The sequence below is a fragment of the Pavona decussata genome, unplaced genomic scaffold (assembly GCF_977016875.1).
Source record: "Pavona decussata unplaced genomic scaffold, jaPavDecu1.1 SCAFFOLD_48, whole genome shotgun sequence".
NCBI classification, from domain to species: Eukaryota; Metazoa; Cnidaria; class Anthozoa; order Scleractinia; family Agariciidae; genus Pavona; species Pavona decussata.
In genome coordinates this window covers 6,294,965-6,320,413 of record NW_028145470.1, presented here as the reverse complement: position 1 = coordinate 6,320,413, position 25,449 = coordinate 6,294,965, and the positions used below count along the sequence as shown (strand labels likewise).

Below are 25,449 nucleotides of genomic sequence, written 5' to 3'. Positions count from 1 at the left end.
TCGCTTCCAAAAACGACGAGATTTCTTTTGTCAGCCTTGTAGGGATATAATCCTTTAGCACAACACATTACCCGTATAAACATAATTCATTGCTTTGTTATCTGCTGAGTCAACCGGCCTCTGTTATTTACATACCATATCTCCCACTCAGGCCTTTAGGAATATTTATAAAACCCTAAGAGGTTGAATATTGGACCACTGCAGACTGTTTTGTTATGCGGTGTAAACATGCCCTTTTGTTGATGTATTTGGAAACGATATCGGCACTCCTTCATTGTGCTGCAACTGCTACACTCACCTTGCTCCATTTTTCTTGTCCGCGTTTGCACGTGGTCAAAATTTCAAATTCAACACCAACCACTAGACAGACGATAGAAAATATTAAGTTCTAAACCTTTGCAAGAGGAAGCTGGCAACTGGTTGATCTTGCTTCCGTGCCGTTTCATTTAATTTTGTTTCAAGGGGCTCGTGACTCCGGATTCTTATACTCCGGGACATTTTTGACGTTCGGAAACATAATGTCTTTCTACTTAGCATTGGAGATGGTTCTAATGAAACAGATACAGAAGCCTATTTGAACATCACGGAAAGGACGTTTTCTTGTTTACTCATAGGAGGATCATTTCTGACAATTTACATCAATATCTTGTTGAAATCGTGCGACGTAATTTTCAATGCATCCGCAATTGATAGCCAGTATATGGGCCCCGGTTGTGTTTTGACTTCACATTGTCAATCTTTTGTGCATGTTGATTCCGGAAAACTTCAGCGAACTAACCATTCATGGTTCCACTGATGGTAAATGGCACTTGTTCTAAATCATTAAACACAAGGTGGAGAAGCAGGAAGGAACTAGTTTACTCCCAAAAACAGTGCTCAAGATCTACACAAGAAATCTGAAATGCCGTCTTTCTGCAACAAATCGACTGAGAAACAAACAATGTCGTACGATTGTACTGTTCAGAAGCTTTCGTTTTGAATGGCCCCACTCTGAAGTTTCTAAGGTAGAATCACATTACATGAGCCGATATATTAAATAGTGCTTAATGAAACGTGTTTCGAATCCAGTTTAATTCGGTGACTATGCTATTCGAAAGGGGCAAAACTTCCTAGTCAAAATTACTGTCAGAAGCGTAAAAATAAATTAGAAACGTAATTTCCCATATGTCAAACAATTTTCAGTAAAGGGTGAAATTGACGGCGACAAGAAACAATTCATTAATAAAATGGCGCAAAGTTCACATGTCCGGCCTCGGCGCTACTTTGAGTAAAACTTAGCGGGTGTTTGGAGACATGGTTTCTGGTATCAGTTTTAAGCGTTTATTGCATTGTGCCGTCTTTGCACCCCTTTTTTCTCCCGAGAAATGAATTAATTCATTGTTCCTGTTATTAACGTTTACCGGTTCAAAGTTGAATATAATGAATAAAAATTTGTGGAGGATTTACCTGGTTAACAGTAAATTGCCCATGGCCAGCTGCCTGCAGCTGAAAACAGAACCAGTAACCGTTTTCTAAAAAGTACTTCAAGATGCGCAACTTTTACGCCCTGGGCTAACATTCAAAACTATGTTATCCACCAGACAGTTCAGTTTACAACAGACCGTAAACCGGAGTGGACGATTTCCAGCGTGTAAATGAAACTTGGTTGAAGTAATTTTGTAAGTCGGCGCCATTAAAAATTGATTGTTTGACTGTAAACTGATATGCCACTTACGCCCGAGAAATTTCAAAATTGATGTTGTTTTGAAATTTTCGTTTTTGTTTCTGACCACTAAAATTAATTCTTGTTTTGCTCTCACATTGGAAGTAGAATCATAAATTTTCAATTAACGCTGCACCGTTTTAATAAAACCCGTACAGACTCCCCTCAGCTAGGGTCCTTTGTCTCTAAATTAACAACAATAAAAATTCGAACACAGAAAGTAACCACTATTTATCAGCGAAATTCACACCCAAGCATACAGTTGTTAAGCATGACATTGCGACTTCATTTTCTCCTTAAACATATTCACGAAGCACTACAGACCCCGCCATAAGGCACTTAAGGGCTCTCGTCTATGTTTTAGAGTGGATGTTAGGGTAAAGGCTACAAACGTTGTTGAAATCTTAAGATGTTTTCATCTTAAAAGGCGCCAAGGCTCTCGTAAAAGGCTTTCAACCTGCGTGTTCGTGAAAGTAAGCGGCACTTTTGAATGAAATTGGATACCTCTTTAGCCATTTACTGAGTGGCCCGAACCCAAGCCACTGAATTTGTTGAACATTAATTAGTGGTTGTTTGGACGAACGGGTGCTAAATGATTTGGCCAACAGACAATAAAATTCATGAGAACTGTAGTTATAACATATTTTTTGTCTTATTGTGGCTAGGACATCCAATATTCCTTTGTGACTTTTTAGAATGAATAGAAAAGCCAAAACTTAGACAATTTCTAGGTGTAAGACTTTAATCCTTCCTAATTGAAAAATATTAGAAGGTTCGGGTGATAATGATTATTTATAAACTTGGCTTTGTTGAGTTTTCTTGTCAGTCAGAGAGCTTTCCAGAGCACGCGAAAAAACAAAAACAATTTATTCTGTGAGCTAAGTATTGATCTACGATATTCACGAAGCGAAATTAGAATATCTTTAGCTTAATGCTATAATGGCGAGTATGTCAGTCAAACGTGACACGAATAAACAGTTTGTTTGAATGGGCCGGTTAGTAAGCAAACACGTTTAGCGACGTAATACCCTCTTGTACAACATTTCACCTATTCTCTCATTCCCGGCCGTAAAATATTTATGAGACAAGCGTTCGATCATCAAAAACCTATTACACCTGACTTTTCTATCGATCTTAAGGCGGCTGCCAGGGAATTTAGTTTTCCATCGTCGAAGGGACAAAAAATTTCAAAAGCAATGCCGAAAACTTGCCAAACCGGTAAGAAAAGCGAGGAAGAAATGATAAGGAAACTATCGAAAACGATCGAAGATATTTACCTGTTAAGTTTGCCAAATTTTTTTTTTGGCAGGGCAATCACAGGTTAAAGAAAGGCACGAGCGATAGACAAAGCTCGCTACGCCGGCCTTCGACTAATATTAATTCAAGGTGCAACAATCATGGTTGCTTTATTCATAACGTCCTTCCTGCTTCCAAAGTGCCTCGTGGTCGGCTTATTCGGCGCGCCAGCTGAATGGCGGCCATCGCATTCGTTACAGCCTACCTGACCATTTAGTTAGCAATTGCCGGTCAGCTCCATAGAGTAGCGGAAATCCTAACAGGGAGCCAAGTTTTCAGTTGTTTATATTCCAGACGTTTGGACGTTTCAGTTGCACCTGAAGTCAATAGCACCCCGGCAAGAAAATGTTTTGTTCAGTTCCAAAGTCCGAGAGCCTTCAGTTAATGTACTCAATTTTCACTCACTAAAAGCCAAGTAACGCTCGATTTAAGATGTAAACAGTATACGAATAACCTTTCATTTTCCTTTTTTACCATGAGAGAACACAGCTCCTTTCCGCTGTAAAAATTATTTATGAAGCTACTTCTATTTCTATTTATAAAGCTACTCTGACCTTCTATTAATAGTTTTCCCCGGTTTTACAGATAAAGAAGGCTTTATTTCCCAGATTTTATGACAATGTAAACGTTTCTTTTACTCAGCGCGTAAAAGGGAAACAATAGAAAAAGTTCTCAAAGAAAGAGCCATTACCTCCTAGCTTATAATCCGACAATCAAACGAACATTCTTATAATTAAAATGTTGACAGTTTGTAAACGTTTTTCGTCATAAGTAGAATGCCATTTTCTGGCTGTCGGTAAGGTGAGTGGAAAAAACACCCGGTACTAACTAGGCAAATGCATTTGTGCCAAGCGCGGTAAAAAAGCAGTCAATTAAATGTGGTATTTCGCAAGCGTCAATTTTATAACTACCCGCCCAAACGAAAAACGAAAACGAAAACTGAAAATAATTTGTGTACTTAAACATTCAAATGTATGCTTTCTTCAGGTTTAGCCAAAGAAACTGAAATAAAAATTAGGACTAGTCCGAGCGATTAGCAAAGGTGCAAATTTTTATAGATTTTATCACTAATACAACAGCTAACCCTTCCGATCGCCCATTAGTCGGTATTCAAGCTTTCAATTTCGATTACATCGATCTTTCAAAAACTGAAGAGGCGTGAATAAGGGGATATGAGCGGTTCGAGGACTTAGCAAACGAATCTGAGAAGAGTGGGTCTCTTCAAATTAGTTTGTAACGTCAGAATTCCAATTTATTAATACCAAGTGACCCATTGGAAATGAAGCAATGGTTGTTTGAATTCTAAGCAGGGGATTGAAGCACTAGTGGCGCGCCCGCCCAGCGTGACTTGTCAAATGGAGCCTTTTAGGGCAGAGCTGTCACTCGAAAGGGCTTTACTTGTGACAGGGTATTCAATTGCTATCTTTCTAATTAATTGTGATGTCAACTTCGTCACCACCTTAACCTATTCATAGAAGTTGACTTAGGCGAATTTGGGCAACATTTGTTTAATGTCAAACATCTTGTTCAGTACTCGAGAGTCTGGGCACGCCCCAATCTATAAGAAGCTGTTGCGAACCGCGGTGGAGAGAGTATGAGTGAAATGTGAACAGCCCTCCGGGTCGGTAATGGTAGTCAACTGAGATCCATGTACACAACCGATCGGCCGCTCGAGATGACTTCGTTTTCCGTGAAGGATATCCTCAATCTGCCAGAGAATAGCATATGCTTACCTAAAAGCGAAACAACTCTTGAATCAACGCAGTGTTCCGACGGAAATTCACGGAGTTCGTCATGTGGCCCTGTAGTGTGTAATCAAGTCCAAGAGTGCTCGTATACAAGTAAGGATGAACTTGATTTTGTATCTTTGATCGAGCGGAAAGTAAACCGGGATCCTTCTTGAAGTGCTAGACTCAATAGCGGGGAAAAATACGCGACGCTAGACTCGAGAGGTTTCATCTGCGAACTTAACAGCACAGCAAGCAAATTTTCAACACGCAATTCAATTTGTTTTGCTGGAAAACTACGTCGGGGCCTCTTTTTACAAGGCAATTATTCCTACTAAAAATACAAAAGTTTAATTTTAATTTTTTTATTTTTAGTTAAATGTTTTTCTAAATTATCCCTACGACTGAAAAATGTCTTTGGGTGAAAATTATTACTTTGAGTGCTATTTGGCATCGAGTACTTGTCAGTAGGGTCTTTTGTTTATGCCGCGTGGAGAACTCAAAGAGGTTCCTGTAAGAGCATTTCACTTAATTTCCCATAAGTTTATAACCCCATATATGTGCTTCAGGTATCTTCACATGCACTTTACACTGATCAAATGTTTTGTTTTCCGGCGTCACAGATTCACATCCGAGTCCAACAGCAAAAGCTTCGACTTCGGCAGCCAGTCATGAAATAACAGAACAAGAAGAGACACAGGATGACCTGAACGATCCGCCGAAGAAACGCAAACGTCGTGTACTGTTCAGCAAAGCGCAAACATACGAACTTGAAAGACGATTTCGTCAACAGCGTTATTTATCCGCTCCAGAGCGCGAGCAGCTTGCGCGGATTATCAACTTAAGCCCAACACAGGTAAAAATATGGTTCCAAAACCATCGTTATAAGTACAAGAAACAGAGCTTCGAGAAGGGAATGATGAACGAAGGTGCGCCTTTGTTCACTCCAAGAACTGTACCCGTGCCTGTGTTAGTACGTGATGGGCAGCCGTGTCATGGTGCCTCGGTCAATAATTTTGGATATTTACGGCACGATCCCACAGACTTTTATCATTTTCCTCCTGTAAGTTCATCGTACATCGCTCCTTCAAATCCATACTGGAACTGGTAGCGTAAACAGAACATGTACAACGTGTGTTGGGCGAAGAAAGCTAAACAATGCAGGTTTCCTTCAATGTCATCATGAAGGATGTAAAGTCAATTTTAAGCCTATATGCCAGGATTATGAAAAAACCTTAAGGGCAATGGGGCTCATATTTAAAATATCTTACAGTATGATCTGGTTGTAATGTTTTTAGTTTAGATTGTAAGAGTTCCAATAGTTCTCGTCAAACGCAAATTGTAATTGTGTCATAACAGCTGTTGCAAATTCGCGGTAGTTGCGATCGAAAACTTGTTGTTTTTAGGTTTTAAAAATTGTAGGTAGCCTGAATTTTTTAGTTGGCGTTTTTATAATGCTTTGTGTAGAGCGTGAAATTTTGATTTTGTAGTTTTTTATGCTTTAAGTTGCTAGGTAGCTGTAAAAATTGTTCTTAATGCTCTTAGTAAATGCATGTCTGAAATTAAGACGAATAGATAAGGGCTCATCATTCTTTTGGGGATAATCCTTTCCAAACCAAACTTAAATTATAATTACAATTCTTCCCTTCTTTACGTAAAACGTTGAATGTTTGAGCTTGGCATAAATGTCAGCAGTAATTATTTAGTTTCTTCGCCAAAGCATCGCTTCGCATTAACGCATGAATTATCACAAAACATTGGAACCGCAATGGGACATGACTGAGTGAATCAAAATTGACAACGCAGTGTTTGGCAAACAACATGCCTCTTTCTACTTAAAGGATTTATAAGATGCTCTCTACGTCTTGACATATCTCCTTCTTTGTTTACATCAGGCTTTTCTGAAATCACACAACCAAGGAAAGCACCCTTATGATCTCAGCACCAGTTTATTTTTGAATTCGAGGTTAAGTTGAGGCAGAGGTTGTTCTGGCTTGTACACATGAAATCAAGCGTTAGCGTGTGAGAGCCGTAATTGATTGTCGGTTGTGTTTACTCGATGAAAAAAAGAGGAGGGGTTAGGCAATTTGTAAGAATGGATCTTTAGTAAATTGAATCAACCTTCGTTTGCTTTCGGATTAGGGAAAAATAACCGAGACATCCATAGACAACAAAGGAAAGACGGCTTCTCACCACAGATTCTGAGTTAATTAAAATATCTCATGTTCAGTGAGACTGAAACAGTCACTTTGCAGTGCATTTGGCTAGTTTCCTCAAGATGCCAAACTGAAATAAACTGGCTTTACCGGGATAGGTTTCGTCTGCACAAGAAACTAGAACAGAAGGCTTGTCAATGAAAGAAAAACGAACGAAATCATCATGAAAACACCATGAATAAATTAACATTATCCACGATTTCACTTGTACTTCTTTGTTCAGGAAAGTGTTAATTTGTTGTGGAAACAAAGGTTTGTTGGGGGAAACAAAGGATCTGGGGGGTGAGTTTGGATTGTTACAGTTAGGAGTATTGAATGTTGCAGGCAAATTCTCAATCACTTGTTTCTTTACAAGAGTCAGTTACCATCATCGAACTCACTCGACTTTGAAGAGCTTAAGTCTCAAAGTCAAAGTTTATATACCACAAACCTGCTTATGGCACCAGTTTGGATTAGCTATCACTGTGAAATACAGCGATCACAAGCTGTAGTTTAGATCCGACTAATAGGATTTCACGTTATAAGTTACAACATTTGCAATGAATAAGCGCTACCATTTTATTTGACAAAATACGTATTTTAAAATATTTCCTGCTGGCCAAGAATATCATTTGCACTTCGATCATAAATGTTATCCAATAAAATGATAAAATATGCATTTGAAATAAAACGAACAAAGAAGAGATCCTCTTCTTTTCTTATTGCTTTCCGATTGCGTCCCGTTTTAAACTGGATATGCGTCAGCCCCAAGGAAAAACCATTTGTAAATTATTGTATGCTTCATATTTCCCTTTTGGCACCGTTGCGTGCGTTGGTTGTTTTACATCATGCAAATATTAAACATAGAACAGTTTAAAACGACTACTGAAAGGACAAAAAGGAGGTTATATAGGTTGCATTCATGGACTTCACGAAAAATAAAGAATGGGGAAAAGCAACTGGCTATTTAAATTAAAGGCCATAATGCTCCACCATTACGAATACAACATACCAATTGTTATTCTAGATTTCCATTGAAACGACAGACGCCGGCCGGGCAGTTCTTTTGCTTAAGAAAGTAGGACATCTGGAAGAATGGGTGTATAAAAGAGGACAGTAATGATATCTTTGCCAAACTTGGAAGCTCCAAGGAAACGTTTTCTGAGAGAGTTTCTAATAGCGTGAGTTGTTTTATTGCGACGATTGGCACGAATGGAAAATGGCTTTTATATGAATAATGTGTCAGTTAAAGATAGGAGAAACTGGTCACAGGTGAAGACAGCTGACTGTTGAACAGAGAGCAAAACTTATCAATATAAAACTTATATTTCGTTCAAGAGTGAGGTAAGAACAAAACGCTTTGATTGGGATGAAACCAGTTTGTATTTATTCCTTTCTACTATTTAAAGGGTCTGCTCCGTCCTCTGGCAAACGTCCTTTATCCCTTTTGAAACCACCGGCCATTTGCTCTCCATACAGCTGGTGGTCAATAAATGGAATCGAAGCAAACGTCGTGTTGAGAAAGTATTGGCCAGTATGTGAAAGTAGCGGAGAATTATTCGATTTCTGTGGCCCCTTGCAGTGATCAAACTTCCTTTTGCACCGATATTACTTTTTTTGACACGTCTTTAAAAAGGTAATTGTTAAGCAGCAAAGAAAAAGACCAAGACAATTTGCATCGGACAACATCACTAACACGGATGACACGGTCAATTGCATGCGAAAGAATTTTTAACAACTAACTCAAGGGCTTTTCCCGAGTACAGCTAACGAGACCACTTCACCAAAACAACATGCCTTATTCCTTAAAATTAAGGCGGCACGACGCGATAAGCGCAATGTCCAAATGTGTGCTTGGACCATAGGCAGCTCTTATTAAATTCTCAATTTGAGGGAAATTAACGAAGACAAAACATTGAGATAATTTCATGTTATTTACAAACATGTAGGGACAGAGATCCCCAGCCGTGCACGCTCATCAAAGAACAGGTAAGCCATTAGTCAGAAAAATTACAGCCGCTTATTTAAAACTCAGTTAGTGAAACAATTATCCATCTCAGTAAACGAAACATTCTTGTTTCTCAGATCTAACACCTTGCTAATTATTTCAGTAAAATGCCAGCCACAGTGTTGCTAATGGCTGACGCGACAAGATCGTTGTATTTAAATTCATCAAGGCGGATTATAGTCTGTTTCGAGACAGGATCGTATTAACACCAGCTTGGATAACACTTCCTTCAAAACCCCTGTTTGTATTTCGTTTTGTTTGTTTGTTTGTTGGCAATAAATTCCCCAATGAACTGCTTTTATGACCACAAAAAATTGCGTGTGTATGTATCCAACCGAGTTCTACTGTAAGACTGATAGTTGTGCTGTAAGGAAATTTATTAATGCGGTAGCACAGTAAACTAAAATTTATTGGACTCTCTCTAATCTAACCATAGCTGACCCACTAGTTCCATGATATGTTTAAGAACAAGTAATGACAATTCAGTTTTAAATCAACTGAATTCAGTGCTTTAGGAAGGGTCAGTTTCATGGACACGAATGTTTGAACAGAGTCAGCTCTCCGTTAGATAAAAATTCGTATCTACAAATTGTATCAACCGAACATTTCAATTTTGTCAAGAATTTATTTTCATGGTCAAGAGGCTTCAACACGAATCCTACTTAAAAAGTTGCACGGAGTTAAGGGGGCCATTTATTCACAATTCTAGAAGTGTTTACTCGTCGATGGTTCGCCATGTGAATTAGTAACACTATCATGTGATTTTATTCGGGAACAAAATGAAATGTAGTGAATAAAAATACAAGGATTCCCTCAGTTATACATATAAACGAACAAAAAACATGGAACTTGAATGAATAAGAAATAAAGTTCTATTAAACACGTTCATATATGTTACAAATACGCCTTGCAAGCGGCGAGGTTGGTTAGATTAGGTGACCTTTGCGTGACTGTTGTCTACTTGTCTACTTGTTGTCCTTGATGAAGTTGTTTTTTTAACAGCCGGAAAATGTGTTCAAAAATTCTGAGACTTCCATCCTTACAACTCCAATGTTAGGTAAAAATTTGAACTTTAAAACTTCCGCTTATCGTGTCGTTATCAAGATCGTTATATAAATTCAACAGATCAATGTTTCTGTGTATATATAAAAACCACACCCCGTAGGAAAACACCAGACACGTAAGGACAATTTTCCTCGTTAAATTAATCCTTTTACACCTACGTTCGCTGTGGTGTTGATTGTTATTTTTCTTACCCTGAAAGTCCTAAGTAATAGCACTTTATGTAAATAAACAAGGAGTTCAAACCACCCTTCTAGCTCTTAAATGAAACACAACGAATGCATTACATCTTGGATAATAATTACTTATCGCCCTTAATCCAACAGGATTTTTCCCAGCGAGGTATTTCCGCTCCGGTCAAAATAAAACGAGACACACGCAACAACAACAACGAAAAAAGTTCATATCGAAAACCATCGACATAACGAACATCCTGAACAAGAGTACCGCCCATCAACTCTCATATGAGTGATCACAGATAAGGTTTCAGTCAAAAGCAAGTATCATCAGCACGTGGGGGAAGTTTGGGGCTAAGGTTATAACAACAACTAAGCATTACAGCTAAATGAAAGTAAAGTAAATTTTATTTGGAGAAAAAATTAGCAAATCAGTTAAAATTACGAATCCACGCTTTGAACGGAAAAGACCTCACCTCACTTCACCTCTACCTGTTTACCATATTACTTATAAACTGATCGGCACAAGCATTTTCTGAGCAATGTCCATCTCCCCGCAGCTGAGCTGAGTCTCGTTTGATACTGTCAGTTATGTAGTGTATCTTCTAAAGAAATCTGTAGGAAGGTATTGGGCTTTACTTTCCTGTGAGGTTGTTTTTTTATGCTGTCAGTAAAGTCGTTCGAATTTAAGATCAAATCCAAAAGCGTCCCCATTAAAATGAGAATTACTGTTGTACTTTTGATGTTCCATTTCTAGGTAAAGTTCTGCTAACTTCTGAGTATGTGGATGACCATAATGAAAGCTATTGAGAAATTCATCCCTACTGAGCACGTTTAAAGTTTTTTTAGGGACAGTTTCGTGAAAGTTGTGTTTTACCATGAACTCTGTGGAACTAATGACTAATGTTTGTGTTCTTTCGTGAGAGATCCCATCTGTTATCTCTGTTCTGCGACCAGCAAAATTAATACATTAAGCATTAGCATTAGTTTTTGGTCCGCAGTTACTTCAGCGAGTACGTCGCTTAACGATAATAATGTGGGTAACATTTGAACAAACTAGATTGTCCGTTTTAACTTCGGTATTCAATTTCATTCTGGCACCAAAATGTCGGTGAAATGAACGGCTTTTTAATACGACGATTTTTATTACGTTTTTAATTGCCAAAATTTCTGGTCAGGGCAGGAATTTGGTTTCTAATCTTTCGGTATTGAAATAAAAGTGAAAATTATCGAAATCGTATGTTATTAAGGGTTAATTCCATTCCATCTTAGCATTTACAAACAGACGACAACTTTTCAGTGGCCACGAAAGTCGGCCGCTCAGTAAACGAATCCTATCTACAAAACCTATCACTTGATTCAAAGGGGCCCCTCCAATATCAAGCTTGCAAATTTGTAGACCAATGTTGGTAACAACTTAAGTCAGATGGTTTTGTGGTCTGCATGTGAAAAAGACCAATACCATTGAATCGGGAGCCGGTAACAAACAACCAAGGCCTCGCAAACATACGGCTATCTAAGCCCGGTTGACCAAAATACGACGTCTGCCAACCGTTGTTGAATAGAAGACGCACCTAAAGCCTTTTTAAGAACACTAGAATGAGCGCGTAAGTAGCTTATAGCTTAACACTCGTTTATACTGACCGTTGTACATGACATCGCTACTCAGGGAAGGTTTTCGAAGAGTACAAGTTACGGTTCCAAACAAGACCAGACGACAATCCAGATGACAGTTGAAATTCAAAGACTAATGTTCAATTTAGGTTGTGAACAAGTCATCGAGATGTTTCTATCGAGTTCAAGAATGGTTTTCTCGATTTAATATCTCTAGAGCACTGGCGATATTTTTTTGGGCGAGAGATGTAAATGTCTTTTTACACTGCAGGTCTTTCTCGGCTTAAAACAGAGGGAAAAAAAAAACAACGCTGCTGGTCACATGTCAGTTTTGAACAGCCCTCGAGAGAAGTTGTAAGAACGAGAAATATGGATTCTTTGGCCCATTGAAGTCGTTATTTCAAGTTCGAAAGGTTTCTGAATATACGGTGAAAAGAAAACCACTTTACAATTACGAAATGATAAATTATGGATTTATTCGTGGCTAAAAGGGTGTCGGATTCCCTCCACTTAGAGTTTAAGATTTTGCTTGTCAAAAGCTCAAATGGCACGAGCTGGCATCGATAAACTCAATATGCCATATGCGCATAGGCCGAATTTCATATGGCTGTATAAGTTTACAAGGAAGATAAAGGCATTAAAAGCATCAAGATAAAGTTAGAGTTAAGTGTTTTATGGTAATCAAGATAGGCGCGGAACGAGAACAAAGGCGTACAAACAGTCCACATGTTTTAACAGAGGTTTATACTGGGACAGGGAGCGAGAAATGAATTCGTACTACAGCCTTTCATGTTTAATAGTACTTGCTTTAACCAGCTGAGAAGTAAGAAAGCCCAACCAATATGGCATTGTTTAATATGGACAGCTGATTTAAGAACAGTATTTCAAAGCAAACATGGCCGCAATACCAAAATTAAAATGGCCACTGTTTGGTGCGCTGAACCAACAAATCATAAAGCACCAGTCGACATGCGGGTGTGGGTCATGAAACTATCAATATCTTGAAAGAATTTATGTCAATCGAGGTGCTTTAAAACGTGACAAAATTCTTTATGGTCTTTTATTGTAGCTGTTTGGCAGAGCTACATGAAACTAGCACTCCTCTCACTGTGTAGCTATTCATCCAATCTTCTCATTCGAGCTCAAAACTTAACGACACTGGTCCACACTGTGTAAAGATCTATCCTCTTTAGATCATTTAGTACCTTCAATAGGGACTAAATTTTAACCTTGAAATCTCTACCCCAATCAAACCCTTTGACTCAGTGAGGCTCTAACGTTGGCATGTAGTGAATGAAATTCTAAAAAGTGTTCATCAGTTCAAATGAAACTGTACTCCGTGTCTTTTTTCTTTCTCCGGCAATATTTTACAACTGAATTGATTCTGGAAACACTTTTCACTCAGTAAGAACTTTGTTTTTATTCTTATTAAGAGTGACTTGGTTCAGAAAATGTGCAAAATATTTACACCCTTTCAGGAGCAGGCAAATGACATGTGAACTTGTCCTCACACGGGATTACAAGTGTTTAACAGCTGAGGCAAATATCTCAACACTGCGCCCAGTTTGAAAATCCTCGTGGCTCTTTTGTGCTAACTTTACTGTAATGGTACTGACTTGGAATATAGTTCATAACTCAGTCTTTAAGATAAATTATGGCGATAATATTACCATGCAGGCTAAATAATACATTGCCCAACCTTTTAACGCAACAGTTCAAGAACCCTTCACATATTCAGTCATGTTTACCTTAGAAAAAGCCTGCCTTTTTATTCAGCCAAGCGTAAATGTAACACGAAGGCGAAAAGCAACAAATGAAACAGTCTAAAAAGATAATCTAGCCGAACTTAACGTTCTGATTTCCAATCCTGCAAGAGAACAGTTCGGAAAGCTTTCCGTCCCGGTCTTCTGTTCCCACTACTAGCACACACAACAAGCTTCAACTTACAACCACTTTAGTCTCGCAGTTTCTTTTTCTTTTGTTCACTAGGCGAGCAATACCAGAATTAAAACCAATGTATATCCTATGATGTATATACAAAAATATTTTTATTTATCTCGTAGTTGTATGGTATTGCTTGACTGATAGCTTTGATTTAAGCGGTCTCGCTTGCTGCTATCATCCCCAGACTAAATGGCAATCACAACCAAAACACAAGCTTCAAATTGGTGATGATGCGGTTAGGTAGCTATAAAAGAATTTTTTGCCTCAGGAACTCTGCGTCCAACGCATAAATTGATCTCAGGGAGAGAGGGAAGAATGTTGTAGACGAAACAAAATAATTGTCTTTTGTGTGTGTTTCTAAAGGTGGTTTCAATAGTTTCAACAGAGCTTTGTCATGAAATCGCAAAATGAATAAGGACTGTGAATTTTGAGGGTCGGAGTTAACAATGACCTTACATGGTGAATGGGCACCAGTTACCTTAGAAGATAGTTAGCTACAATGGCAAGGTTAAAATCGTTGTGACAAGTAAATGCCCCTTGATGAGCGTTAGACGGAATACTGTATATCGTTGCTTGTTAGTTTTGCCCCGGCTAATTGCGCCAATCGAGTAGAGCTCGTTCATTTTATCAGTCAAGCCACCGCAAACCGATCTCAATACTCAGTGAATAATATTCGACAAGGAGATACCTGGAAATGGGGTTTTCTACTCAAAGCTTGCAGGCAACGAGACAAGTGCGATGGAATGGTATGAAATAAGGCAAAATTTGAATGTGAACTCAGCAACTGAAATATTGACAAACAAAGCGACGTACCACGAGCATCGGAAACAACCCTTTAGATAGTTGTCGATATGAATGTTTAGTTGGATTTAAAAACCACATAAAGGCTCATCCTTGGAACTCAGGGAGGAAAGGGGAAGCGATTTCAATTTAAAACCAAGAAACTGAGCATTTAGAAATGACTGCCTTAGAAGCAAGGGAACATACATTACTATTATAAATGCACCATCTGGGTTTTACAATTCACAAGCGAAGGACAAACCGAGTTTGGTTTTACAGCAATAGCGTTCGCCGGACAGTTCTTAAATTATCTAGCAGCGGTGAACCAGGATTAAATGCAAACTTATACTTGTATATTTAATAGATTGATAATCTCTTTGTACTAACAAATGATCAACTAACATCAGTACTAGGCATCACAAAATGTTGTTTACGAATTACCTTACTGCAAGTGCAAAACTGATACCTCGGAAAGTAGGACATACTCTTTGCCAACTGCCCTTCAAAATCATAAAACACGTTCTTGCAAAATGAAGACGTTTCTGTTAGCCTTATTGATAGTTTAACTCCACCAGAAGATATTCAGTTTGAAGCTGAAATTCGTGAGTAGGCATGGAGACAGCAATGGCAATGATACGTGAAATGTGGTCTGCCTTATGACTCATCATGGCTTCAAAATAAAATGACAATCGGTATGTTGGGACTGCAGCCTACATGTAGACTAATCCGGGCGGGGAATGAATAAATTTATTAGCTCCAAAACACTTCACTTGCTTGGAAACTCTACCCATGAAGTTCTTCACTTCAAGCCTTGATCATAGAGATTATTTTACATCATACATTTTTCAACGCCCTTGGATCTCTCCCCTCTATCTTTTCCTTTACTGAGAGATAAAACACTTGACCATGCAAGACCTAAATTAGACCTTCTGAAAGGGAAGAGAACACGGTTCAAGACGGGTTTTAGAAACATTTTCTTTCTGGTGAAATTAAGGTCAGCCTGAACTTGGCAGAATTTGGAAGACAAAGTAAACAGCGTGACTGATACTTCCGATCGGAAACTAATAAGGTTTAACCAAGTAATTAAGGCATGAGGCAATATGTCTGTATGTTTACATTGAACACATTTTCACATACAGGTTCAAATCCATCTGACAAGCTTATCTTCTTTGTCACGGGGTTTATCTGCGCAATACTACGAAGAAATGCTCTTGTGTTATCTCTATAAAATCCTCCATGAAACCGTTACGTGCTATTTCTCAAGGATAAATTGACCCACGAAGGTGTACTGCTTCCGTCGTTGTCTGTTTTTGTTGTTCGATTTCTTATGAGAACACGGTAGCTGTTCACAAAGGAAAAAGAACACTTCCCTGCTATTCAGTAATAACACATTCTACTTTCTGTCTGTCTGTCGGAAACACATTAGAACAAATTAGAACGTTAGGTAAATGGCATTTCTCGCAGCGTTGATATTTCAATACTTCAAGATTCCGTGAGTTCATAAAAGCATCAGTTCCATCTATTGTTTTTTGCAGACAGCCATGATTGTCAAGTGTCACAATCTCTCTACGAATGAGTTTGGCTGGGAGTTTAATTAGTTTTACCTCCAGTTCATAAAACTGGTTTTGACAGTTAGCGTGTCGTTTTTCTGTTTTTTCATCACCAGGCGTCTATATACTAACTTTATATTGACAGTTCAGTTGTGTTATGCCACGCGCGCCTGTTATTGTGTTCTCAAAATACATCGATTGAATGGAATCGAATAAAAAGTTAACACATTGCTCGTGTGTGTCACTGCAGGTGAAGGAAGGTGGATTAAACAAAGGGACATTTATTAAAAACGCGAAGCAATTTCAATTCTTGCTCTTAATGAGAAAGCAGTTTGTGATTCAGCCGGCTGATGCTCCTCAAAAAGCGTGTCCCACGTGAATTAAACTGTTGAAATTCCTCTTGTGCCCCAAGCTTTCGCCTCATTGATCACCTTGTCTGTTGATGGTGTTCAAACTATTTCCTTAATTCAAAACAGTTACTAAAAAACTACAAACATTTTCTGTTGAATGCGGTGTCCATTTACTTACAGTTCCCTATAATTTTAATCTGCTAAGCTATTATCAATTCCTAAAATTTTACTCAAATTAAGGTTTTCATCGTCTCAAAACAGACTCACACGAAGGAGTTGAGCCACACTTCGTATAAGCGAGAACAAAATGACTGTAACAAAGACAATTTCACTGTGTTACTGTAAAATACTTCAGTCTTACATACTGATATCAAAGTAATACAGGGCATGAGTTACAGTACTTCTTATTTTTTTATTTAGTAAAAAATATGACCAGAAAACAAACTTTAACGCCTTTTCAAATCTGCAGAGGTAATGAACAAGCCAAATATATTTTCTCGCTAGAAAGCTTTAATATCAAACAAACAGCAAATATAAATTGCTGCGCGACAACAAGAATGAACGACAGCTGGGCTGATAGAGGGTGGTGAAACCATTCTTGAAAAACACTGTCGAAAATTACCAAATTGCTGTTTTTAGAAACCGTGGACTCAGCTGAATAGTTCTCTTGTGTTTTGTCCTTCTGGGTATCATCCAGAGACATGACAATAATGCTTTACTGAAGATGAAATTGGAATTTATCGAATATCATATATGTGACCTTCGAACAATCTTTCGTCCCATTACTCAGTGAATTTACTCAAGATTCGACACTGCGAGGAATGCAATGGCAGTTTATTTCTTCTGAGCCTGATGAAACATAATTGGAGATTTCAGTCCGATTATTTTAGTTTATTATTTTTTGGTGAAGTAAAACACACTTTAGACCACGAACGAAGTGTATGGTTGTTATTATTCAAATAAAGTTTCTTTTGGTTTTGTTCCAAAAGCAATAATTTTTGACATATTGCTTTATTAAAAGGGAAGTTTATGATCTCATCAACTACCGTTGCATATGTTTTTAATAAAAGAAGCAAAGCACCTGAATTTAACCGGAAAGCGTTCAAAATTATATTGTGGGAAATTGGCTTTCAAATTACATCCCCAGAAATTATTATTCTAGATTCAAAACTAGTTCAATGCCACGAATCGCATCCCGTATTTCCTCCAATTTTGACGCTTTCAATCATTTTCAATTTCAATAAATTAACTTTAGTTTTAGACAATTTCTCAGTGTACTTGGCAACAAACCTAAACTAAATTCCACCTTCCTTTTACTCGTTTTTCTCACTTTTTCCTGCTTTTCTGGCAGAAATGGCTGAATTCAGTTTACATGCGACATAGTAAAAGTAACCCAGAGGCGGTGTTATTGAAAACAGTGCATAATAGTGCTATCTATCCTTCAATATTTGGACGAGGTTTTTTAGCAACAGAATTTAGTCAGCCAACAGCGCAAAGAATGAACCATATTAAATAACTCTATTTTGTTCTTCATTTTCATTTCCTCGTGGTCGACATCATGAAATGTTAAAGAGCGCACCTAACAATCAAATCATAGTCAGGGCGGAGCAGAACTGAGTTTATTGTTGTTCTTCATCTCTATTTGTTTGCTCTGAACGAGCAGAACTTTCATCTGGTGGGTGTTTGTTTTGTTAATTTTTCAATTTTGTCCTTGGGTCACTTATGTACGCACCACCCGCCCATTCCAATGTGCCGAACCAAAACGGCATGTTAGGCGTGAACTACAATAGTTCTATACTCTGGCACCGTGGTAATTTGGCATGGGCTTCATCCAAAATCCAAGAATACAAAACCAGAATACCTTAGCGCTGTCTAGAACCACAATACAACAATTTCCTAAGCGATCCTGTTTGAGACCTCGCTCCCCTTGATCAGACCAAAACTGGGCAAAAATCCCAGAAGTGAATTTCAAACCATAATTATGGTTAGAATTAAATCCCTGTAATAAACCAACCAGCTCTAAAACAGTGGTACAATAGCTCTTGTGAGGGGCTCCGCTCGGATCCTTCACAGTCGGACAAAGACTCAAGAGAAATGTCACAACGTCGAATTATTCGTTTGATAGAGACCACCCAAATGGCCTCCAACAAAAAGGTGAATTATAACGCAGTAGCCTCCAAGGTAGTTGACAGGTAAATTTTTTCGTACAGTCTTCTGTAAATCAGTGGCAGATAAGATATGCAACGTGAAGTTAATTAGTTGCCTAGAAATAAGCGGCCGAGACCTCGGTCAGTAGATGGGCGGTTTTGGGAAACTGATCACCTAGATTTCATGTTCAGATATGTGGTGACTAAGTGAAAGAGGATAGAAACATGTTCTTTTTTTTTAATTAAACGGGAACTGAGAAGTTTTCAAATTTTTAGTGCTAAGCTTTTATTGACAAGGTAATAGGCCCAACTGGTGTTTACTCAGTATTCCATGCACTGCAACTGATCCCAAAGATGGTAAAAAAAGACGAAAACAGCAACAACAACAAAACGGTACATATAAAATGAGAAAATATAGATGCAATAGAAAATGTCCGATATTTCGGTTTGGATAACAAACCTTCTTCGAAGGATAACGTACAAACAGCAAGATATTTCCAAATTTTCACTTAACATAAATTTAACTTTTTTGTTCTTGTCTCTCTTTTACTGCCGTAAGAATCACTCTCCCTGTTTGTAATTTATTACCAAGTGAAAATCCAGGTCTGCAGAAGATCCTGTATTCTCAGCGTCTTGTCGTTGTGGTCTTGCTAATTTTATAGTGCTGGAACATACGCAGTCATGTCGTTTAAACATTACTTAATATAGATCAACTAGGGTTTCATCTTTTTCCTTTAATTCGAAAGAGTAGAAAACCCCCAAGAACTAATTACTAAGTGAAAGTTATCTGCAAGATTTCGTCGAAAAAACAAGAGCACTAAAGACTTAAACCATATTACTGGCTCATTCTCTTATCGCACTTTGGTGGATGGCACCCATCAGTTGTTTATCTACTTAACTAATGAGATTTTTCATATAAATAGTCAATTCAATACACAAGTATTGTTTTAAATGTGTTGTCTGCGCATTCTGGAATCAAAAACCACAAGAATTGAATAACTCACTTTCCCTTCCTAAAGCATCCTACGCATTTTCCAAAAGTTTGAAAGACGGCAAAGAAGACGCACCACGAATAACATAAAAATGTAAAATATGGAGCTGTGAATCTGACGGTGCATTTATTGGACGACACTGTTCTAATCGTTTAGGATTAAACCCTTCATCAAGTGCAATAGAATCCATGACACTCGCTGAACTATCCACTTGCCATATGTGCATTTTCTCTGACATTCGTCTGCGAGGGGTCGTCTTTCGTTCTTAATGCTTTCTTTCAAAGGCCCCCCAAAAAATTGTTCACGAATTATTTCAGCAAAAGTACAGATTAAGGAGATCTAGTAAGTAAAAATGAGAGCTTCAGGCCAGAAGAGACTGAAAAACATTAAAGGCCCCCATGAAGTGCCCACCTCGTCGCAGACAGAACGTAACCCGATGAAAATATAACGTGCACAATACAAATAGATTTCCTCTATCAACTTAAATTTTCTTTTGGCGAGTTAACTTCCAAAGCTCTTAATCCCCCAAGAACTTTTTGATAACACAGTGTCAAGGAATCTTTGCAAAAACCATAAATCACACTGCATTGTTTTTATTTCAAGAGACTTTTTGATGACAATATCTGCTTGTTGTCAAGATGAGGCGCCAAGTTGTTTTCCTTGTGTGCCCGGGTCAAAAAGTTAGTCCTGCCCACCATTTAAACAAGAAAAGGCTAAGACAAGGGGCGTACACGGATGAATTCAAAGTGGGAATAATTGCAGGGTGCAATTACTAGTATAGCCGTTAATTTTTTTTTCGAAAACTCAGGGTGGCTCTTGGATTGTGCCATTAATCGGCATCCCAAGACTTTTGCGTGGAGAAGCCGCTTGGAAGTTGTGCAAAACCATTCCGTGATGTCCGTTATCGTTGGCATAATCACAGGCATCTCAATACTGACCACTTGTCAGAAACGATAGCAAATGACGCCAAAAAGGTCTCCTCTGACCTTTGGAGATGAAACTGAGATTTAGATTAACAACGGTGGACGAGGTAATGAAAACAATGAAACATTTGGATAAACTACCGTTGTCTCGACAAGAGTTTGGAAAAGGAGAGAAACGAAGCAATTGTATCAGGTTAAGTGCATCCTTGTTTTATAAGTTTAAAAGATTTCAAATTTGTGGCGTGTTTAGGATGTCATAAAATCAGTGAAATGAAACCATGTCAAGAAAGTGGACCATGATTGCACTGTTTAAGGTCAAATGAACGTTTTTGTCACAATTGATGCTAATCCCAATACAGGTATTCAAAACATTTTTGTTTCAGTGTTGCAAGCATGTTTGTTGAGGTCAACTTTGTTGTTTCCTGTGTTTTGAATTGTAGCGAGATACTCTGATGCATGATGCCACATTTTCAAACATTCTGTCAAAGTGGCGACGATACCCACGGCCCACGAGTTCATATTTTCATAATAATGTCTGTCACTCTTAGGAGCCAAAGAACGCACGGCCCCAAGAAATTGAAAACAGAAGAGCATATCATGGCTCGTTCATAGTCAAAAAGCGTACGAGAGGTTTTGATACGGAGGACCACCCCCAAAGCTCATTAAATAGTAATCAAGGCAGTCAGCGTTCGGAGGTTGAACACGAGTTACATTGCAATAAAATCTAGAAACTACAAAATCCTTTTAAAATTTAAGAGGCAGGCCATTGAAACGCAAGCGAAATATTTGGGGATTAAACCCAGCCAGGTAAAAATGTGTCACAAAGTAGACGAATTAACAGATTTAACTTATCACCTTGAAAATATCGACTACGAATCAAAACACGTCGAGATTCCATGTTTTAAAGTAGCTGTCATCAACTAATGGCAAGGAATTAAGGAATTAGAAATCTTTTAAAACCTTTTAAGAGTCGATTTTTGTTTTTCAGTTTTAAGACCGTGATCATAAAAGAAGAGATTAATCGACGACTGTGTTGTGACAGCAGTATTTAAAAGTTTCAAACGTCGAGTTAAGACAAAAGAATCTATTTTAATTTTAGCAAGGAAAACATCCATCAATCAATTTCACCTCTGAAGGTTTTTATAGGAAGACAAAGTTGTCAAGCTTGTCGAATGCAGTTATTAGCAATTCAAAATCATTGATTCTTTAATTGCAAATTATATCTCATCCCGCCCCAGTGAAGATCGCTGAAGCAGCATGAAGGCTAAGAGCACACCGATTTTAAAACATTGTTCTTTCAAAACAGTTCACTTATTTCAAATCCGGAGAACAAAAAAATTGATTTCTAAACGGTTAATTGCTCAAGAGCTAATCCAGTTAACTGTATTTAATAAACAATTCGCAAGCTCCACCACTGAACAATGAATTTCCCGCCTCCCTTTACCCAGTTAATTCAATGTTTTGAGAGGCGTGAGGCAGAAGACATTAGGGAACGGGAAGTGGTCAGGGATTGTTCAATTACACCACCAAAGTTAAGCGCAGAGAAGATTGGCAGGTCAGAAAATGGGATTAAGGAATTAATTGGGATACGCTGTTAACGAATGAAAAGAAAGTCAGCGAAAAGAAAAGTGATTCGTTTTAAGTCTTATAAACTCTTCTGCTTTGTCTAAAAGATTTCAATAGCTATCATTTTAATTAACGAACGTGTCAAAGAGATGACATCTTTTTATCACCCTAAATAAATTCTCCTCAAACAGTGAATAATAACATGTGTTCTATGTCAATTCAGGCGAGTCGTACATGACGTGTCTCAGCCTTGCTCATTAACCAACCCACACATTCCTACCTACCCTTTGATCTGTGTACAATCAACAGGCCAGCAGCCATCTTGAGAGCACCCTCCGCCGGGACTCGTAATGTCTTCTTTTTCCGTGAAGAATATCCTAAGTCTCCCGGAATCGTGCCTCCAAAACTGCTCTAACACAACTCCAAGGGTTCCTAATATTTGCCAAGGTGTTAATCTTTCTCCTGATCGACCAACAGGATCTAATTGCATACTAACAGCGATGCCACCTTCCGGCCAAAACCAAGATAACTCTTCGGGTAGGTACTACACTGTGTCTTAAAATCTTCTTTGTAACTACTCCAAATTTCTGCGTGGTTTTTTTCTTGATGACCCTTTCTTCAGAGGAAGGTTCGCTTGTCTTCTTTGACAAGACGCATCTCTTGAGAGTCCGTTGACGAATTTTCGTGACTCGGAACATGAAATGACACCTTTCAGTGAAAGCGTCACCACAACATAAACGTAGTGAAAGAAAGCTGAAGTGCAGCTTCTTATTTAGATACCCTTGTACGATACAAGAGAAAAAGCGTATTTGGTGAATTTATTGCTAAGATAATTAAGCCCAAAAATCGCAAACAGATTGTACGCGCGATGCGTTTCCTGTAATTTTGATTTCGCTCTATCTCACAGTTATGCAAGGTAAAATGAAGTTTTCAGCTTTATTGATCAGGCATTTTTCAAGATAGCTTTCCTAAATAAAGAGTAAGAACTTGTAGAGCATAAGAGTCCTTGACTACTGCTCCGCCTCGCTAGTAGTTTAAAACCAAATCACCCCTTAATCGGTGTTATCGAGTCTCATCAAACGCCTTTACCCGCTTTTGCTCGATTAGGTCCTCAACCACATCCTGAGTTGAACGACGAGTGCTCCGAGGCTGATGTGTTGCAACAAGCTCCAAAAATCACCAGAGACGAGTCCAGTGACGCTCCCAAGAAAAGAAAACGACGCGTCTTGTTCACAAAACAACAAATCTACGAGTTGGAAAGAAGGTTTAGATATCAACGCTACTTATCGGCACCCGAAAGAGAGCAGCTCGGACGAATGATTAACCTCACGCCGACGCAAGTGAAAATTTGGTTCCAGAATCACCGATACAAGCAAAAGAAGCAGGCTACCGAAGCTGGAGAGTTTAAGGACTCTCATTCGCTTTATCCTAGAACTGTGCCAGTACCTGTCTTAATCCGCGAGGGTCAGCCGTGTTACTCAAGCGATTATAGTAACGGCGTTGGGAATTACTTCACGAATCAGTACCCACCGACTTATGACTATACAAACTCGTACGGAAATTCGTACTCATACACGGCTCCCATATCATCGATGAACTCATCATGCATGCAAGCAGCTTATTCGTATTGTAAATGGTAAAAATTACCTCCACAAACGTGCTGTGCATTGAGTATTTCGCAATTGAATAATTGTAGTCAGATTGTGCTTGGCTGTTGGGATGACAGACTACAGACCAGGTTAAAAGAAACTCGACAGAAGACTGTCCAGCAGTGGGGCAGATTTGAAAAACTGCTTTCCTTGTTTGAGGAGCAGTTTCGGTAGTTACATAATAGTGAACCTGTAAAATGTTACCATGAACGTAATTTAACTTTAAGAGAGAGCTGTAAAAAATTTCCACGACTTAAGAATGTAAATCGCATTAATTTCGCTACTTTTCTTATCGCAAAATTCGTGTCATCTTAAAACAAACGGGCATTCCAGAGAAGAAAACAAATTTACACTTCTTTCACTCGGTTGCATCCCGACCTTTTCTATTGTAGACATTTAGAAAGAGGCAGTTTAATTTAGCAATTCATTTCTTCAGCCTATGATGGTAGAATCGCGCTTATTACAGTAGGTTGTTGTTCTTTAGAAACTAGGTGGCTTTTGTTTCGTAGAACGTGAGTGATAGGAAGGAGGTTAGCAAACAGAAAGGGTATACCCTTCGAATTCAGTCAAACAATTAAAAAGCTATTCGGATAGTACATTTCACCGAAGTTTTCGAATGAACAGGCAACCTGCTTTGTTGAATTATTGAATACTAATAACAGGGCGTGTAACTTGGTTCATCGGTCTTTGTTTTTTTCAACACACAACTCAATTATTTAGTTTGTTCCTGCCGGGTTGTTTCAACCCTTTATAGTAACCAAGTTTAAGCTGTATAAAAAAATAGGAGTTTTTTAATGCCCCAAACAACAAGCATCACAGGAAAGTACTGTTATCAACTTCCATTTCAATGGCAACACCAAAGGATTTCATCCACAAACCCAAAAGTTAGTATGACATGATATGTTCTCACTGTTTGTTGTGGGAGTGTTTCAGAACATTTCATTACTTACTCTTTCACTGGCCAAATAAAAGCACTTCCTTTCATCATTTCTAGAAACGAGAAATTTGAACAACCTGTTCATAACAGTAAAATGTGGAATTTCATTACACTGTGCAAACATCCGACAATTTTGTTATGAATCGACTTCTCCCAGGGAAGAATTCATGGAAATTTTGATGAGGCACGACTTAACTTATCCATAACACTCGCTCGAATAATATTTTAATGTTAAGGGACATCAGTCACAATTCCTGACTCAGTTGGCCCGAAAAATATCAAGGCGCACAAGGGCTCTACAAAATATTTTTTAAGACGAGTGAATGCTGGCAGGCAAACGCAACCAGAAAACGTGTTAGCACAACCACGCAAAGTGTAGGACTCTTTAGCCTAGCAGTGTGTCTTTGTGTTCTTTTAGAGAGTGAAAGCTTCTACGCGAAATTTAGGATAAAATATAAACACGAGACATTTCAGCTCAAACAAATTAAGATGACCAGACCTAACAAACAGTTCTTTCACAGCAAGGGCCAACCTTGAATCAGTCGAAGTGACTTTTGACTCTGTTGATGAATTTCTGAATTATGGCCATTCCAATGAAAACTACTCAAGCAGTACGTTCCTGTGACACTGTGCGTTCTTTAATATTTTTCAAACAATTTTTCAGACTTTCTCTTTGTTCTGAGTACCGGTGCTCGTTGGAGTGATCAGTAGGCTAAAGTCCAGTTGGCACCTCTGTGAATAAACGATCCTGTATATATATTTACACCTATGTAATGTTCGTCAGGTTCATAAACGAACTCTGCAATAAAGAAACATCATCTGAGTGTATAA

General features: G+C 38.4%; 3 protein-coding genes across 8 annotated transcripts in view; 2 read left to right on the top strand and 1 right to left on the bottom strand.

Moving 5' to 3' along the window:
* LOC146482022 (homeobox protein Nkx-2.2a-like) overlaps positions 1–22,436 on the bottom strand; it is a 27,081-nt gene extending 4,645 nt beyond the window's left edge. The window contains exon 1 of one of the 5 annotated variants that reach the window (XM_085108130.1): positions 22,317–22,436. In XM_085108130.1, coding sequence (XP_084964256.1) covers positions 22,317–22,353 — 37 coding nt within the window. In that variant the 5' untranslated portion in view covers positions 22,354–22,436. Of the gene's footprint in view, positions 1–298; positions 1,421–1,446; positions 3,178–3,203; positions 3,423–3,452; positions 3,475–22,316 lie in introns of those variants that run through there. The other 4 variants (XM_085108132.1, XM_085108134.1, XM_085108133.1 and 1 more) reach the window with 4 other exon arrangements.
* LOC146482023 (homeobox protein Nkx-2.2a-like) lies at positions 4,594–7,626 on the top strand. Its single transcript, XM_085108127.1, has 2 exons — positions 4,594–4,839; positions 5,349–7,626. Exons 1-2 carry the CDS (start codon positions 4,647–4,649, stop codon positions 5,834–5,836), a joined length of 681 nt encoding a protein of 226 aa, XP_084964253.1. The 5' UTR covers positions 4,594–4,646; the 3' UTR covers positions 5,837–7,626.
* On the top strand, positions 20,690–25,449 carry LOC146482021 (homeobox protein Nkx-2.3-like). 2 transcript variants are annotated; one of them, XM_085108121.1, is made up of 3 exons: positions 20,690–20,825; positions 22,510–22,569; positions 23,140–25,449. In XM_085108121.1, the coding sequence occupies exons 1-3, from the start codon at positions 20,786–20,788 to the stop codon at positions 23,670–23,672; spliced, it is 633 nt and encodes a 210-aa protein (XP_084964247.1). In that variant the 5' UTR covers positions 20,690–20,785; the 3' UTR covers positions 23,673–25,449. The 2 variants fall into 2 exon arrangements, with proteins under 2 accessions (XP_084964247.1, XP_084964245.1); XM_085108119.1 differs by lacking the exon at positions 20,690–20,825 and having other exon boundaries at positions 22,383–22,569.

Coding starts and splice junctions, on each gene's coding strand:
- LOC146482023 (XM_085108127.1), top strand. CDS start 4,647: ATGTACACAACCGATCGGCCGCTCGAGATGACTTCGTTTTCCGTGAAG. Junction 4,840..5,348: donor CCAAGAGTGCTCGTATACAA/GTAAGGATGAAC, acceptor CCGGCGTCACAG/ATTCACATCCGAGTCCAACA.
- LOC146482021 (XM_085108119.1), top strand. CDS start 22,383: ATGTCTTCTTTTTCCGTGAAGAATATCCTAAGTCTCCCGGAATCGTGC. Junction 22,570..23,139: donor AAACCAAGATAACTCTTCGG/GTAGGTACTACA, acceptor TTGCTCGATTAG/GTCCTCAACCACATCCTGAG.